At 36.5% G+C, this 18531-nt stretch overlaps 1 protein-coding gene across 24 annotated transcripts in view; it reads left to right on the top strand.

The window, feature by feature from the left end:
• NRCAM (neuronal cell adhesion molecule) overlaps positions 1-18531 on the top strand; it is a 303075-nt gene that overhangs the window by 219515 nt on the left and 65029 nt on the right. For 17 of the 24 annotated variants that reach the window (XM_049782984.1, XM_049782960.1, XM_049782955.1 and 14 more), the window contains 7 exons: positions 605-801; positions 1922-2044; positions 6580-6750; positions 7271-7327; positions 9435-9546; positions 12609-12793; positions 14016-14147. In XM_049782984.1, coding sequence (XP_049638941.1) covers positions 605-801; positions 1922-2044; positions 6580-6750; positions 7271-7327; positions 9435-9546; positions 12609-12793; positions 14016-14147 — 977 coding nt within the window. The remainder of the gene's footprint in view (positions 1-604; positions 802-1921; positions 2045-6579; positions 6751-7270; positions 7328-9434; positions 9547-12608; positions 12794-14015; positions 14148-18531) is intronic. The other 7 variants (XM_049782998.1, XM_049782992.1, XM_049783088.1 and 4 more) reach the window with 1 other exon arrangement.

Below are 18531 nucleotides of genomic sequence, written 5' to 3'. Positions count from 1 at the left end.
AAAGTATAGAATTTTACTTTTAATAATGAACATTCAAATCATCACTGAACTAATTTCTTCTTCCCTACATTCACTCTGCATTTTGGTAGCTTAAAACTGACTGGAACAATTTTAAACACACATACACACACACATACACGCACACACACACATGTGCGTAAATAGTATTTGTGAAGGTCTTTTTTGATGCATTTTAGCCCGGGGCAAATTTGGATAGACAGGTTATCAATTCTGTGAACAAAGGAATTCACAATAAAAATGCTAATATAGCTCTAAGAGAGTGTGACTATGAGTCTTATCTCCTGAATTTTCCATGAAAAATGACAGGCAATCTATGTGCCCATTTGAGTTCAGATTATATCTGATTTTAATTAAGACCCATATTTTAAATGTATAGCCTTTTTAGTTCTTTTTTTGTCCCCCAAGATGCCAATGCTTTTTCTAAATTATGATTTAATGAACATTTTTAGTGAGCTTATTATTTTTACTGAATATTAAAATTTACAATTGTCTCTAAAAACCCATGAAATTTCTAGGAACATGTTAAAGAGTAAGTATTTTTGTTTGAACTATCAGCAAGCTTAATCCTTTATGTGTTGGGCAGCTTTTCCTGGACCAGAAATGGGACTCATTTTGACATAGATAAAGACCCTCTCGTCACCATGAATCCAGGGTCAGGAACCCTCATAATCAACATCATGAGCGAAGGGAAGGCAGAGACCTATGAAGGAGTATATCAGTGTACAGCCAGGAATGAACGTGGAGCTGCAATTTCTAACAACATTATCATCCGACCGTCCAGTAAGTAGGACTTGTCACTTAATAGGAACCTTCTTGTTAATTTACTCTAAACCCAGCATCTGTCAACCAATGGATTCTACAAAAAGTAACTAAAGATATAGTACAGGGTGTAAGGTATTTACCATGCACAGAGCTGACTCTGGTTCTGTCTCTCTGCAGTATGTGGTTCCCTGAGTCCTGCGAGTGACCATTCCTAAGTGCAGAGCTACGTAGGAATAGCCTCTGAACTCTGCCACGTGTGGCCCCTCTCTACGCTGGGGGCTAGTTCTGTCCCCCATGTAAAATACGTGCATTCTAAAGTATAACCTCTTTGGATTTAACTTATCAACATATCATAAATGTTTCGATTAGTCTTAAGAATGAGTATACATACATATATATATATAAATAATGCTGTAATGTCAAAGGTATCATTACTTATGTAACAAATGTTTTGACTTTAAATATTTTCCAGTTTTTTGAGAACATGTTTTACACAAACTCGTGCATCTTTTTTCCTTTTTCTTTCTTTCTTTTTTTTTTTTTTTCAGTTTTTCCTAGCAGTGTTCAAGGAGCTTAATAAAGGAAGGAGGCACACACAGCAGTAGATTTAGCCATTTGGAAGCCACTGGGCCCACGTGGTACCTGGAGGCAAACTTAGGGCCATTGCTCTATTTTTATTATGTTTGTTTAATATAAATATTTAGACATGTAGCCTTATTCAAAATTTGAACTCTTAGTGTTAGTGAATTTAAATGGTCTTTTTTTTCTTTTCTTTTCTTTTTTTTTTTTTACTGTTGACACTGTATTCTAAAGTATTTTTCTTTTTACATTCTTCTTATTTTTATTTTGTTTTGTGGCCACACCTGGTAGTTCACAGGGGTTATTCTGTCTGCTACACTCAGGGATCACTCCAGGCAGAGCTCAGGATATTATATATAGGATGCAGAGGGATTGAAACTGGGTTGCTCATGTGCAAGGGAAACACCATATCTGCTGTACTATCCCTCCAGCCTATTTTATTATTATTTTAGTGTGTATAACTTCTGTTTCTCCAAATTTCTCCAGAAATGTAATTTTTCTTAATAGTGCTCTTTCAATTTTCTAATGCAGAAATAACTATAAATGTTTTACTTCATAGGGTCACCACTGTGGACCAAAGAAAAACTTGAACCAATAATACTTCGAAATGGCCATTCTTTAGTACTGCCCTGTAGACCTCCAATTGGATTGCCACCACCTATAATATTCTGGATGGATAATTGTAAGTCATAAAAATTCAAACTTCCTTTAAAAAGCTTTTGGTTATTTGTTCACACAATATTATTGCCTTTTGTGATTCATAAAGTATTTATCAAATGTTTAGAGATGCTCCAAAAAATAAATGATCATTGCTGGGGCTCGAGAGATAGCACAGTGGTAGGGCATTTGTCTTGCATGCAGCTGATCCAAGCCAGACGTGAGTTTGATCCCCAGCATCCTATATGGTCCCCCCAGCCAGGAGCGATTTCTGAGCGCAGAGCCAAGAGTAACCCCTAAGTGCTGCAGGGTGTGCCCCCCCAAAAACAAACAAAAACAAATGATTTTTGAAATATATATAGCAAGTCCATCCATTCAGTTTATTGTATTGTAGACTTGCTATGTACTAAGCACTGAGCTAGAAAACTGAACAAATTTCTTTTTTCACTGATATGCAGTTAGATAGATGGAGATGGCAAAGGGGATACAAACGAAAAAAATGCATTAAGAAAATGTGTGTCCTCTGACAGTAAGTGCTATGAAGAAAAATAACAAAGGTTTGAGCAAAATTTAGAGAAATAAAAGGGCAAGCAAGAATCCCTAAGTATCCAAACAGGAAGTGGTCTGTATTCAAGCACCCTCACAAAAGAGCACTCTGGTATGCACCCAGAGCCTAAGGAGAGCAGATGGCTTCTCATGAGTTTCCGTGCATAGTTTCTCCCTTGGACTAGGGAAAAATGAAAGAATCCAGGGATCCTAAAGGGGGATTGGTGGGAGATAGGGATTAAAGCCAGGGAAACAAATTGGGAAGAAACCAGATGAGAAGAGGTGGTCACTGAGGTAAAAAGAGAACCAAGAGAGAATGTAGTGTTTCCAAGGAAATGTGTTAAGCAGACAGTCAACTGTCTCATGGCTACTGCTGTAGATCATGAAATTTGAATATGGCAATATGGAGATCATATCACCATGATCCTAGTACCAATTCAGAACTGGTACTAATTCAGAGACATAAGAAAGAAGTAAAAACCACAGATTTATGTAGAATTGAGGGAGTGAATATAAAATATTTGTAGGCAGTTTATTCTAATCTCAGAAATGTGGATTCCTCAGAAATCATAAGCTGTACTACCTATTAAAGATAAAAGTTAAACCTAAGATTTTATTTCCATTTTGATTCTACTATAAAAGTACTCAGAGAAAGAATCACTCAAAACTATGAGTAAATGCATAAGTTTTTAATATTTTGTACAGATCTTGTAAAAATAAGTAACAAATAAAATGTAAATAAATGATTTCAAGAAAAGCAGTACCAAATGTCACTGCCAAAATGAAGTCCAATTTTGGTCCTTGGATAACATTTAAAAATGATGACCTTTCTGCTTAATAAAGAGACATATACAAGTAGTCTCAGAATCATCTGAATATATAAATTTTCCTATATTGCAATGCTGGCTGGCTATATCATTTGCATCTATTTTAGGCTGTTGGCAGAGTAATTGGACATTTCAAATTGTTCTGCATATGTTATGTGAGGAAAAATTAATATGTAACTCTCTTCATATAAAATGTCCTTATAAAATTATTCCTGTCTATTCACATTTGTCTCAAATGTAGTGCAGAAAATCTCAAAGAGAAATGTGCTCCCTCTGTCATGAGCCTTTTTTTTTGGGGGGGGGGGTCCACACCTGGCAGTGCTCAGGGGTTGCTCCTGGCTCTATGCTCAGAAAATCACTCCTGGCAGGCTCGGAGGACCATATGGGATGCCAGGATTCAAACCATCGATCTTCTGCATGAAAGGCAAAAACGCCTTACCTCCATGCTGTCTCTCCGGCCCTGTCATGAGCCTTTTTATTTGACCCTTCATCTGACAATATACACTAATAATAAAATATTGCAGAAGAAACAGAGTAGATATACACTTAGTTTAACTTTTTGCATCAATTTAATATTTTTACAAGTTGTTTTATATTATTTTTGTCTGAATATAAATTTTTTGTAGCTTAACATTGTTAGAACAGTCTCAACATTTACAGGTTTGATCTATAAAGTCATTATATCTTCACTACCACCAAAGTGTCCAATATCAGACACTCTACCACTGACTTTATATTACATATTATCCTTTCCACCCTGCATCTTCTTTCCCCACTGCTCGGACTAGAAGGTCAAGGGTTGGTCATAATTTGGCAGTTTATTCCTTGTTTTGTTTCTTTATATATCACAGATTATTGATATCATTCAGTATATGTCCTCCTCCTTCTGACGTGCTTTACTTAACATAATACCCTCTAGTTTCATCCATGTTGCTGCAAACTGCAAGATTTCATCTTTTCTTATAGCTGCATAGAATATCATTGTATATTATGCCACAGCTTCCTTATCTAACATCTATCTGTTATTAGATATTTGGTTTGTTTCCATTGTACTAAACATTATAATGAACATAGGTGTGCATCGATCTTGTTGAATTAATGCTTTTGTGTTCGGTGGTAGATATCAAGAAGTGGAATTGCTTGCTTATATTAAGCTCTATTCTAATTTTTGTTGTGAAATCATCATACTATTTTCCTCATACTATTTTCTTTTTTTTTTTTTTTTTTTTTTGGTTTTTGGGCCACACCCTGTGACGCTCAGGGGTTACTCCTGGCTATGCGCTCAGAAGTTGCTCCTGGCTTCTTGGGGGACCATATGGGACGCCGGGGGATTGAACCTCGGTCCGTCCTAGGCTAGCGCAGGCAAGGCAGGCACCTTACCTCCAGCGCCACCGCCCGGCCCCCCTTCATACTATTTTCAATACAGGCTGCTCTTGACAACATCCCTGCCATCAGTGAATGAGGGTTTCTTTTTTCACCACATCCCTGCTAACACTGGTTGTTTACGGTCTTTGAGATATCCTATTCTCACTGGTGTGAGAAGCTATCTCATTATCATTTTGATTTTCATTTCCCTAATAATAAGTTTTGATGATGAATGCTTTCTCATCTGCCTCTGAGTTTTCCCTTAGGGTTTATAGGTCCAAACCATGAATTTACAACTGTCAATCAAACCTCTGTTTCGAGTAAGAAGTTGGTAGCCCTTTTTGAAGTTCTGGCTCCATATTTCCCTGCTTTTTCCTGTCCAGTATGAAATGTTAGATAGGGCATCTACTACTGGAGGAGCGTAGTGCTTGACCTAGATTGCAGAGATTCCTGGAGCAACATGGCACTTGGTCTGAGGCAACTGGAGTCTGATTCTTTTCTTCCCTTAAGAGCTAAGAATAAATAGGGGTGGGTGAACTGAGAAAGGATACATAGGAGGAAACCAAGTGTCAGTTTCTACCTAGATTGATGGTTCTCCCATCCTTGATTCCTAGGGTTCCTTTTGAAAAAACCTCTCTCCATGACTGATGCTAGACAGTTCCTGTGAATGGACTTAAGAGATCAGTTGTCAAGCATAAGCCTGGAAAGTCAGAGTGCAGACAATTCCTCATGCAGTCCTTCACCATGATTACAGCACACCTATAAAGGAGGTGGTTCAGTGTAACAACTGTAGACACAGGGAGTGAGGGTCTATGTCCTCTGGTGTTTAAATTCTAGTGTAGAAAACAGGAACTCTTGTGTTTATAAAAAGTAATTCATAAAAGATAAAATTAAGGGCGATGATTGAGTGTGGGCATGTAGGAAGGTGGGCTTAGAGACTTGTTGAAATATTAAATTGAGTGACTCTTGCTCCTTATTATTAATATTACATTTGCTTCCTGTTAGATCATGAGCTTAGACAGGCAGGGACACTGTTTATTCAATATTAAGGCATCCCTGTAGCCTTGACCATGTACGTGGATGCAAGAGTTACCATTCTTCCCCAATGCATTTTCTTTTTTTTCCCTAATGCATTTTCTAAGATATGTTTGCATGTGTTTAACAATTAAGAACCAGTTAAAAACTTTATTTTTCCAGTTAAAACTTTTAAAAGGTCATACAAACTCTTTGTAAGACACTTTTGAGTACATGGTTTCTTTTCTTTTTTCTTTTTCTTTTTCTTTTTCTTTCTTTCTTTCTTTCTTTCTTTCTTTCTTTCTTTCTTTCTTTCTTTCTTTCTTTCTTTCTTTCTTTCTTTCTTTCTTTCTTTCTTTCTTTCTTTCTTTCTTTCCTTTTTTTTTTTTTTTTTTTTTTTGGAGAGGAGAGGGAAAGAGCTTAGACAACACCTGGCTATGTTCGGAGATCACTCCTGGCTACACTTGAGAGCCATATGTGGTGCCCAGATGGAAACAGGAGCAGCCACATGCAAAGCAAGCACCATTTCCTATACTATTTCTCTGGCCTCTTATTATTTCCTAATTAATGTTTTCCCTGCACAATTCTAATACAACTTCTGTCACCTCCCCAGAAAAATTTTGGCAGATACAATTACAATCTTTGTATATTTGTTATTCTTATTTTAGTTGTTTGTTTTTATTCAAAGAACTTTATAGAGAAAAACAAAGTCAAACTCACATAACTACTAGTTATATATTTATCTTGCTGATTTGAAAAGTGACTACGTATGACAGAATGGTCTAAATATCTGTCTGCCTTTCTTTAGCCTTTCAAAGACTTCCACAAAGTGAGAGGGTGTCCCAAGGTCTAAATGGAGACCTTTATTTTTCCAATGTTCTCCCGGAGGATACCCGAGAAGACTATATCTGCTATGCCAGATTTAATCACACCCAAACAATACAGCAAAAACAACCTATTTCTGTGAAAGTGATTTCAGGTAAGTGGGCAGTTTTCTGAATCTCTCTCTCAGTGATTAAAAATCTGCAACATAGGCTCACTATTAAATCTGACTATTGTAAATCAGCTTTTTTTTTTAAATCAGGATATTATTAGTAAATAGTCACTAAAATATTGGTATCTGAATTATAAAAAGCAAACATACCTGGAAGTTATATTTATGGGTTATGTTGTTACTGCTATTACTGTTTCTTTAATATCTTTCTTAATTTATTTGGTGTTCTCTAAACACAGTGTGCTTTGGGTACCTTCAGTCAGAAGTTCTACAACTTCAACTATGTTCACTTTCATTTATATCTATGCTCAGATTCAGTTATATGAGTTGGGGGTGGCTGAATAAATGAAAAAGTTAGTTGTATATAATATAAAGCCCTGTTTTTACTCGGTAGAGATGGCATTTGGTCAGCACAGCTGTATACATTTATACTTTTGTTGCCCAATACTTTTTGAACCTTCTCTCCAACTTTTGTGCATTCTTCATAATATTCTGTTTATTTCAGTGGATGAATTGAATGACACTATAGCTGCTAATTTGAGTGACACTGATATTTATGGTGGTGAGTTATGGTGATTGTAACTGATACTCTCTCCCTCATTGTAGAATTTAGTTCACTAACTTCACCTCCATGACTACTTAACCTTATTGATTTATGAATTACTAGTTACATGTTTAATACCACTAGACTATGTATATGTTTCGAATAAAATTTAACAGTGATCCTTCAAACATGTCACTAAAGCATTTTCCATACTGTGTGTATGAAAATTATTGTTAGCTGTTTTCATGAAAATATCCATTTTGCATAGTTTGAAAAACTTTCATGTATATTCAGACTTACATTTTTTCATTTTCTGTCTTGTTTATAAACTTCTTTCATTAACTAATTAAGCATTATCCTACTAGAATACTAACTGAGCAAAGCTTTAGTACTATTTAGCAATTAACATTAGCTGGAGTTGCGTAGTAAACCATCCCATGTCCCATTTACCCTATATGTATAATTAGGAACAGCATTTCTCATAGTTTTATTTAACTGTCTATCTTCAGTAGCACTTTTTTTCCAAACTAAAGAATTTTAATTAAATTTCTTGGGGAAAAAAGGAATATTATTTTTTAAAAAACATTTTGCTCTGAAGTATAGAGTATCATTGAAAATTATGGGCTCTGAATACTGGATTTTTTTAAATTACCTTTAAAGAAAATTTTCTGTGTACTGATATTTCCTCCTTGAGGTATGAAATAAAAAATTGAAGTAATCTATAGCGAGGGTAGAAATGCTACAGTTTCACTCTTTATTTTACTATATCAGTAAATAAGGACACCATTCCCACAGTGATTTCAGAAGGATAGAGTTTCCTACACAATCTGTAATCTAAGAAAAGCACTAATTTCTCTCAGGTAATATCTTGAAAATTTTGGCATTTTCTTCTGGCATTTTCTTCTCTGAATTTATAATAATTTATAATAATCTTATCCCATTTTATGAGCATCAAATATAAAATGCATTAAAATATTGAAAACAACAAAAATCAATTAAATCTTCAAATAGCATCATTTCTGTGGTAGGTTTGTTTTTTGTTTTTGAGAAAACAACAGGAGTTGGAAAATGTTCATTTGGAAAGTGTTCATAAAAAAGAAGATGGCTAATTAACTTTCCTTGAAATCTTTGACATGATCATTCTAATTTTTTTTTAAAAAAACTGATATCATTTTATTTAATAGCACCATTATTTTCATTTGTGGCCTTCACTTTAGCAGACTTCTCATTAACTGTCTTGTTTGGTTTGATTTCCATAAACCTTACAGTTGTAAGGTTAATATCATAGTCATCCACCAAAAATTTATTTCCAGGATTAATCAGTGAAGCTGGTTATAATATCCCTAGTTAAATATATGTATATATGTATTATGATATCCCTAGGGATGGAGAGATAATACAACAGGCAAGGCACTTGCCTTACATGTGGCTAACCTAGATTTGATTCCAAGAACCCCATATAGTCACTTGAGCATATCAGGAGTAATCTTTGAGTGCAGAGCCAGAAATACAAGCACAGATGAATGTGGCCCAACAACAACAACAACAAAATATCTTCTTCTTAGTGATTTCTTTTAGGGACTAGAGAGATAATAAAAATGTGGTAACCACTCAGATTCAATCTCTGGCAATCCCATATGGTCCTCCAAGCACTGCCAGAAGAAAATCCTGCAAATCCAGGATTAACTCTGAGATACATCTGAGTGTGGCCCAAAAATATCTTCCAGAAAAAAAAAATCTTCCAGAAGATAGACAGTTAATTTTTGTTTTCACCTAAGCACTAATTTTAAGGGATGGGTAATTTTAAAATACGGTTTTTCTACTATGTCAGTATTTTGAAAATTTACCAACTAACAAAAACTTTTATAGACATTGAACACAAATTGAGGAAATGTATACAAGGAAAATAACCCTTACTTATATGCTATAGAAGCAAAACTGTTTCTGTTCCTGGCCAGTTAACGAATGATATCTATTTGTAAGGCAGAATAGAGATGCATGAGTCATTTAACAAATTTCACAATTTGAAGGAATTTTGAAAAGCAGAGAATTTTTATAGTGAATTGCATATCTAGAAATATATATATTTATAGGCTTTAATGCAGGCTAATTTTCTTATTTGCAGCTAAATCAAACAAGGAGAGGCCACCCACATTTTTAACCCCAGAAGGCAATACAAGTAACAAAGAGGAGCTCAGAGGAAATGTCCTTTCACTGGAGTGCATTGCTGAAGGACTGTGAGTAATGTCTTGATACATATTTTATTTCCCTTCTTCTTTCCTTCCCTTTGTTACTACTGTTTTAATTAGTGTGGGCTGTGCACATCAGTTGCAGTACAACTTTACACAGAGATTCCACATTCTATTATAGGTCCAAAATTCCCAAACTGCAAAGCCAGTGGGGCTGTCCTGGACTCATGTGAGTGGCACTGGGGAATTGAACTCATGACCTCAAACCTGAAAACCTGGTTTATCATTGAGTGCTCCCCAAACCCCTAAATTTCTTTTTTTTTCTTTTTGGAGGGGGAGAGTGAACAATGGCTATTCCTACATCTGAGCTGAGGAGTTTCTCCCAGCAGTGCTTTGGCACCATGTGGTGCCACCTACTTTATGCACATAGATCTTTGAGCTACCTCTCCAAACCCTGATTTAAATTTCTTAGGAAAACATAATAGATTTGGTAGAGTGCCATTAATATCATAAAAAGCCATTGTCTGATATTAATTCTATCAAACATAAAAGAAAAAATGAGTAATTATTTACAAAATAGACCAGATGAATCTCTTATTATCAGAATATTTTGTTAGAATAATGGTTTTCTCTTGAAATGGTAATCACGTTATGCTTCTATGATTAAGTTATACACTAGAGCGTATTAAAGACCCTCAGCAAACATGCCCCATTCTGGAGGTCACTTGCTTCTCAACATGAGATGTATAATCTCTTTCTTTTACTCCAGGGATAACCGTCACTCTTTCTTCTACAGAAAAATAACTTCTCTCTTTCTGTCTCTTCTCTCCTCTCCTCTCTTCTCCCTCTCCCCTCATATTTCCTTAGATGAAGTTATTTTAGTCTGCAATTAAAATAAAATTAAAAAAAAAAAAAAAACAGAGGGCCAGAGAGGAAGAACAAGGGTTAAAGCTCCTGCCTTGCTAGCCAGGAGTAGTTCTAGCACTACTAGGTGTGAACTCAAAACAAAACTTCCCAAAAACAAACAAACAAACAAACAAAAACAGCAACCCAAACCATAGATCTTCTATTTAGATCATTCATAAGTTTACAGGTTCATTATGCTATAATGGACTAGGTTCTAATTCTAGTTAGGTATATCTTCAAAGAGACTTAGCTATGGATTCACAACTATCAGAGTTCTTGCCAGGCCAACTGATTTTTGGTTCTCTCATTCCTCTGCTTTTTCTCCTACCAACAGAAATATAATTTAGAGCTTAGCAATGAAACTAGCACATTGTCCCATACATTGTATCTTATTGAAAAAAATCACATGACCACGCCCAACTTTTTTTGCAATATCTGCAAGTCGAAAATGATGTTTTCCCTAGAATCTCCTTGCCCTTAATGGGAGTTGCAGGGAGACCTTGCTCCAACCAAATTGTTAGGCTAGTTCCCATTAGAAGCAGGCTTCTACATAGCCACTGCTGATAACCGACCACAGAACAAGTGCTGTTGGTACAGTCACCTTAGCTGGAAATAGTGAATGGAATCTCAGAGACATGCTGCCTCAACGAATAACTTTACTGCTGGAGGCCTCTGCTGGCCATGTCTGGATATCACACCATACCCCCGCCCCTGGATTTCTCTAGTTTCTGATTACTAGCAAAAATCCCATTTTAGAGACATTCTAAGAATCCATCTTTCTCATCAGGGAAACCCAAATCTCTTGAATACTATTTGAAAAGACCCCACAGACAAATTTAAGAAATCATTAACAGACCAACTTAAATGTTAATATCCCTTTGAAAACAACCCAGGAAATTGATACATAAAGAGTTCAGGCAATCCAAGGTCAAAATGCAAATTCTGGATAGGACTGGGACTTTATTTATTCATTTATTCATTTCTTTATTCCTTTTGCTATGTTATGCTAGTACTTAGGGCCTCACACACATAAATATTCTACTTCTGAGCTACATCTCTGGCCCTGGACCCTAGGCTAGTACTTTGAAGCACAGGTATTTATTTATTCTAAGCCTGGCTTTTCATCTGTCTCTTTATTTCATATTTTAATAAGGAACATGGGATAAATAATGTGAGTTATATATTATCAATTGATCTGATACTTTAAACTATCAGTACTAATAAAATTAAGGAATCTTATACCTGTAATCATTTCTATTGTCCTCAAATGACATGTTACAAAATAAGATGTTATTTTTCATAAATATCTTTATTTAAGCACCATGATTACAAGCATGTTTGTAGTTGATTTTTGGTTATATTAAAAAATTAATGTGGAAATGTGTGCAAAAGCTTATGAGCACAGATCCATTTATCTGCCTTTATTGGAATGTTTTAACTCTAGCTGAAAAAATAAGTTAAAAATTTATCATTCATTTCTTGTTAATTCTTTTAATTGACATAGTATCTTCATCTAAAATTTTCTAAGAGTTTTTCATTGATCAAAAGATTGAAGAGAATAATTAGGTCCCTTTGGTAATGCAATTTATGTTAGCAGTCTGACTGCACCTTGAGAGTCAATAAAAACAGTCAATTCTAGTGCAGTTCTGATGATGGGAAAGTGATCCTTTCCAACTTAAATGTTAAGATCTAGTCATTTGTAAAAGAGTGAGGCTAATTAAAATATCTATGTCTATAAGCTCAGGTCTATTGAACTTAGCTTAGCTAGGAGATAGGGCTGGGTAGGGGAAGCCCTTGAAACATCGACTGAGGGCAATAGTCACTTCTGTGGAGATGGTGGTGGAAAGCATATGTATAAAAATATAATCATTAACAATATTACAACTCAGTTCTTCCATAAAAATGAGAGGAAATTGTTTCTGTGCTTTTTATATAAATACATTATAAACGTACACAAAACACCACCCTCAAACTAAGCTGCAGGGGAATCATTTCATATTTCTGTAATATTATTATCATTATTTTGGTTTGGGGGCCACACCCAGCTTGCTCAGAGGTTACTCCTGATTTTGCCATTCAGGATCATTATTGGCAGACTCGGGGATCACATGTGATGCCTGGGATCAAAATTGGTTGGCCACATGCAAGGCAAGTACCTTATCCAATGTACTTCGGCCCTATAATATTTTGGATTTGTCTTTTAGACCTACTCCAGTAATTTACTGGATAAAAGAAGATGGAACACTACCTGTCAACCGAACATTTTATCGGAATTTTAAGAAAACTTTGCAGATCTCTCACGTTTCTGAAGCTGACTCTGGAAATTACCAGTGTATAGCCCAAAATGCATTAGGAGTTATCCATCATACCATTTCTGTCACTATTAAAGGTATGCCATTGTTTAAAATGTATTGTGGTGTTCTTGCCTTCTTGAGTGACCCTAAACTGTCAGTTAAATATGCCTCTGTTAATTGTCTTCAGTAATGATAAATGTAAAGTCTTCTCATTACTATTTATAGTGATATAAATTAGGTTAAAAATTAGCTCTCCAAATCTTCCTGGCAGAATTATAATTAATAATAAGTATAGAAGGAATGAAGGAAATAGAAAATCGCGTTGGAATTCCTCTTAGAATCTCAAAGTAATTACTGCTGCATGCCAGATCCATTTTTTTGAGATTAGTAAAACATTAAAGAAAAATAAGATATTCTCATAGCTTCAAAGTATTGCTTTCTTCCTCAAGGAAATTACAAAACAGATTACTAATCATTGTAGGAAGGAAGCAAAGAAAAGATAGATTGAAATGATACAGATATTTATTAGTGGTAGATTTGAGATATTTTGGTCATGGTGAAAATGCACTAATTTTATCAAAAACATGAAAGTTAACAATATTGTAACTATGTTACTTAAACTACAATAAAAATGATAAAAACATAATAAATAAAAATGATAAAAATTACTTACTGGGGCCGAAGAGATAGCATGGAGGTAGGGCGTTTGCCTTATATCCAGAAGGATGGTGGTTTGAATCCTGGCATCTCATATGGTCCCCCGAGCCTACTGGGAGTGATTTCTGAGTGTAGAGCCAGGAGTAGTCCCTGAGCGCTGCTGGGTGTGACCCCAAAAAATTACTTACTAAGTTTATAATTATATGCATCCTGTGATATTGAACACTTAAATCAATTATGTCTTCTTTATAATTTTTAATTTATTTTTAAAATTTTATTTAAGCACCTGATATACAATACTGTTAATAGAACAGATTTTCATGCACACAATGTTCCAATATTGCACCTTCTACCAGTGTCCCCTAGGCCTCTCTATACTTATAAATTAAAAGTTCAGATAAATTTGTTATCTCTTGATGTCAATTTTAATGTAAAAAGAACACAATGATTTTGTATTACCAGATTCTAGAAATGATATATCATATATGCACATGTGAATTAGTCTCATTAACATTCTCTTGAACTATAAAGTTTTATATTAAGCCTAATAAATCTGAACAATGACAAAACTGGCAAGTGTTTTGCATGATACTTCTATTTTTAAGAGTCAATATTTGCTGGAATACAATTTGATTCAGATTTTTTCTTTCCCTCATAAAGCTGCTCCATACTGGATCATGGCACCTCAGAATCTTGTGCTTTCCCCAGGAGAAGATGGGGCCCTAATCTGCAGAGCTAATGGCAACCCCAAACCCAGAATTAGCTGGTTATTGAATGGAGTCCCAGTAGAAAGTAAGTTTTCATGGTCATAGGATATTTTTTAGAGCATAGGTAGGGCCCTGAGGGAAAATTCCCTTACCCCGCTGTGTTCTTCCTAGGCTGGTGGAACAAACATAATAGTATTATACAGATTAATAGGAGAAAACAAAATGCACATGTCTGGAAGATGTTTATGGTTCTAAATACTAGAATAAACTAAAAAAATGTCTTTATTTGAGGTATATGGAATGGGGGCTTCACAAGCTATGCCCACAGGCACAGGACTTCTCTTCAGGGTTCTTGAACTGGTTCGTGGTTTAGTGTGAAGGCCCAAGAATGTGGTACTGCTGGTGCAAAAATGACCCAGGCCTCTCCAGTGGTGGTGAGGAACCTCTAAAACTGGACCATAAATGTTGAGGTAGCCATGCATGATGCTTGGGAAAGAAAAGAGGTCTGCTGCAAGCATAGCAAACTCTTCAATCCCCTACTATCTCTACAGCTGGATTTTTTATTCTAGCAATAATGAATGGGAAAAAGATATGGACCGTCAAGGAAAAAGACTCACACATTGAGAGAGTACCTAATCTCTAAAGGTTTGCCCACCTTAGGACACTAATTTTTTTTAATAATATCTTTTTTAAACACCATGATTACAAACATGACTATCGTTGTGTTTCAGTAATAAAAATATCACCCCCCCTCACCAGTGCAACATTCCCCTCACCAATGCCCCCCCCATCTCCCTACTCCCACACCTCCTGTCTGTATTTGAAACATTCTACTTTTCTCACTCATTACCATTGTCTTGGTAGGTGCTAGCATATTATTTCTCTAACTGCACTCACCCTCTTCGAGGTGATCTTCATATTGTGAGCCGGTCCTTCCAGCCCTCATCTCTGGGCTTAGTACAATAATGCCTTTTATTTTTCTTAAAATTCTATAGATAAGTGAGACTATTCTGTGTGTCTCTTGCTCCCTCTGAATTATTTCACTCAGCATAATAGTTTTCATGTCCATCCATGTATAGGAAAATTTTATGACTTCATCTCCTGACAGCTGCAAAATATTCCATTGTGTATATGTACCACAGTTTCTTTAGCCATTAGTCTACTTTCTTCCATTTCTCTTCTCAGAGCTAGTATATTCTTGTTGGGTTTCAGCCTGCTTGATCTATCAAGGGGTAATAGGTCAGTGTTGAGGTCTCCTACTATTACTGTATTGCTATTGATGTCTTCTTTCAGGTTTGTCAACAATTGTATTAAATAGTTTGCTGGTCACTCATTGGGTGCATATATGTTTAGGAGAGTGATTTCTTCCTGCTGTACATATCCTTTGATTAGTACGAAATGACCATCTTTGTCTCTTTTTTTTCTTTTTCCACCCACTCATATTTTTCATCTTTGTCTTTTTTTTTTTTATCCTCATTAGGCTTGTTCTGTTCTTGGTAGGAGCAGTATCCACATCTCTGTCACTGGGAACTGCCTCCAGGATGCCCAGCTTCTAGTGCTGAGGGTCAGGCAAGGGTTTAGATTGAACGAGGTGCTTGGTCTTACAAGGGTCCTGGTGGGCCACTTGGGATGTGAGCAACAGGGTCTTGTCTTCACCTTTCAGGTGTTGGACCACATGCCCTGGAAATGGCAGTCTGGCCTCTCTGATGAGGAGCTTTATTCAGGGGCTCAGGTGTATCATCACCTCATCTTTGTCTCTTACAACTTTTCTGAGTCTAAAGTTTTATGTCATCTGATATTAATATGGCCATTCCAGCTTTTTTAAGGGTGTTGTTTGCTTGTATGTTTTCCTCCAGCCTTTTATTTTGAGTCTATGTTTGTTCTGACTATTCAGATGTGTTTATTGTAGGCTGCAGAATGTTGGCTTCAGCTTTTTGAACCATTTTGCCACTCCATGTCTCTAAACTGGTGCATTTAGTCCATTAATGTTGAGAGAGATTATTGTCATGGGATTTGATGTCATCTTTGTGTAGAAGTTTGTTGTGTCTGTTGGTCTGTCTTGTCTTAAAGGAAATCTTTCCATTTTTCTTTTATGGCTAGTTTTGAGTCTGTAAAGTTTTTGAGCTACTGTTTATCTGTGAAGTTATGTATATTTCCATCAAATCTTAAAGTGAGTCTGGCTGGTGCAGTATTCTAGGTGAAGCATTCATTTCATTGAGTTTTGTCACTATATCCCACCACTGCCTTCTAGCTTTGAGGGTTTCTTGTGACAGGTCTGCTGTAAATCTTAAGGGTTTTCCTTTGAATGTAATTTCCCTTTTTGATCTCGCTGCTTTCAGTATTCTATCCCTATCTGTGGGATTTGTCATTACAACTAGGATGTGTCTTGAGGTGATTTTCTTCAGGTCTCATTTAGCTGGTACTCTTCAGGCATGCAGCATTTGGTTGCATGCAGTCTTTAGGTCTGGAAGATTTTCTGTAATGATGTCCTTGACTATTGATTCTACCTTGGGATTTTCTTCCTGGTCTCTGGGACCCCAACGATTCTTATGTTGTTTCTGTTGAATTTTTAAGGACTTCTATTTTCATCTCTTCACATTCTTTGAGTATTATTTCCATTGTCTAATCTTTTGGTTTAAGGTTCTTTTCCAGCCTCGTTTGCTGTGTGGAGTTGCTCTGCATCTCATCTTCCAGCTCGCTGATTCTGTCCTCAGCTGCCGTCACTCTCAGCTTACACAGCATCAGCAAGGGCTACTGGGTGGGAATTGGTCTCAGCACCTACAGCGCCACTGTAGGCCCTTGGAGTGGCAACTGGAGGTGGCAGGCTGGCTCTTCCCTGCTTTACCATTTTCGGCTTACCTCCTCTCACACGGCTGCAGCAAGGGCTTCTGGGTGGGGGTTGGTCTCAGCACCTACAGCGATGATCTGCTGTAGGCCCTTGGAGTGGCAATTGGGACACTAATTTCTAATGATAACACTAAGTCTAGGTCATTTCCATCATTGACTAAAGTTATGTTAACAGTTTACTCAAAATCAATGGTGCCATGTGTTATTGATCTTAACGCCATATGCCAAGTGACATATTTGGAGAAAGCCTGATTTGGATATCTTGGAAATAAAGCCTATCTGAACTTTCCTTGAATCCTATCCTTTAGCTACATCTCCACAGAGAACAGATGGTAATAAAAAAAACTTGAGATAATTGGGGCTGGAGTGATAGCACAGCGGTAGGGCGTTTGCCTTGCAAGAGGCCAACCTGGAATGGACCCAGTTTTGATTCCCAGCTTCCATGGGCAACTTCTGAGTGCAGAGCCAGGAATAACCCCACACCACCAGGTGTGACCCAAAAACAAACAAGCAAAAAAAACACTTGAGTTAAGAAAGGAAGCATGACAGTTCACACAGAGGCACCAAATTACCTTTGTATTTCTTTATTACCTTTAGATATTTACAATGGCTGAATAGATTGCACTACCAATATAAGTACCAGAAATAAACATCTCTGAAAAGTTTTGACAATCTCCTTTCACAAATGTCAGGCAGCCAGTGGAAACATCACAGGAGTCTGGGGGCCAGAGCAATAACAGAGTGGATAGGGTATTTGCCTTGCACATGGCTGACCCACATTTGATCCCTGGTATCCCATGTGTTCCCCTAAGCACCTCCAAGAATAAGTGAGCCCTGAGCATTGAGCCAGAAGTAACACCTGATCACCACTGGTGTGGCCAACAAAACAGAACAAAAAGACATCACAGGAGTCAGAGGGTATCATGCTGAATGAAGTCAGTCAGAGGAAGCAAGATAAATACAGAACAATCTGTTCATATGTGTAAATTCAAAGAAACATAGTAAGAGAGCAATAAATGGCCAATGGAAATAGACCCTGAAAGTCCACCTGTAGAGCTGAGTTCACCAAGATGGAGAAGAGAAAAGGGTGGTGTGGATGTGGGAGGGACCTTGAGATATTGGTGGGGTGACATGAAAACTCTGGTGGTGAGTGTGGAGTTGAAACATTGCTGTTATTGATGTTTGCAAAACCAATGATATTAAATATCATGTATAAGCATATTCTATTTAAAAACTTAATTATATATGTTTTTATGCTGTATATATTACTGAATTATTAATAGTATTTAAATCACAGTGAAAAAACAAAGGAGGGAAGAAAAGAAAAAGCTAAGACAACTAGCCTTTTTAGGAGATCAAGCAGTGTGACTCCTTGGAGCTTGAAGTCAGAATTAAATACTGGTTCTACAGTCACATAGGAAAGTTCGACACAGCCTCCTTCCTGGCTCTTCCTCAGCCATAAGACAGCTCTTAAAACTGCCTGCCAATTTTAAGTGGCACACGCCCTTGTTCTCACTATCAAGATCTCACAAGTGTGACCACATCCTGTTCCATGAGTTGGTTTGTGTCACACAGCAGAGTTGTTACCAGAGATTCTGAAACAGACAGTCTGTGTTTACCAG

This window comes from Suncus etruscus, chromosome 1 (genome assembly GCF_024139225.1).
Source record: "Suncus etruscus isolate mSunEtr1 chromosome 1, mSunEtr1.pri.cur, whole genome shotgun sequence".
Classification (NCBI taxonomy): Eukaryota; Metazoa; Chordata; class Mammalia; order Eulipotyphla; family Soricidae; genus Suncus; species Suncus etruscus.
The sequence above is the reverse complement of the archived record's forward strand: the minus strand, read 5'-3'. Positions and strand labels throughout refer to the sequence as shown.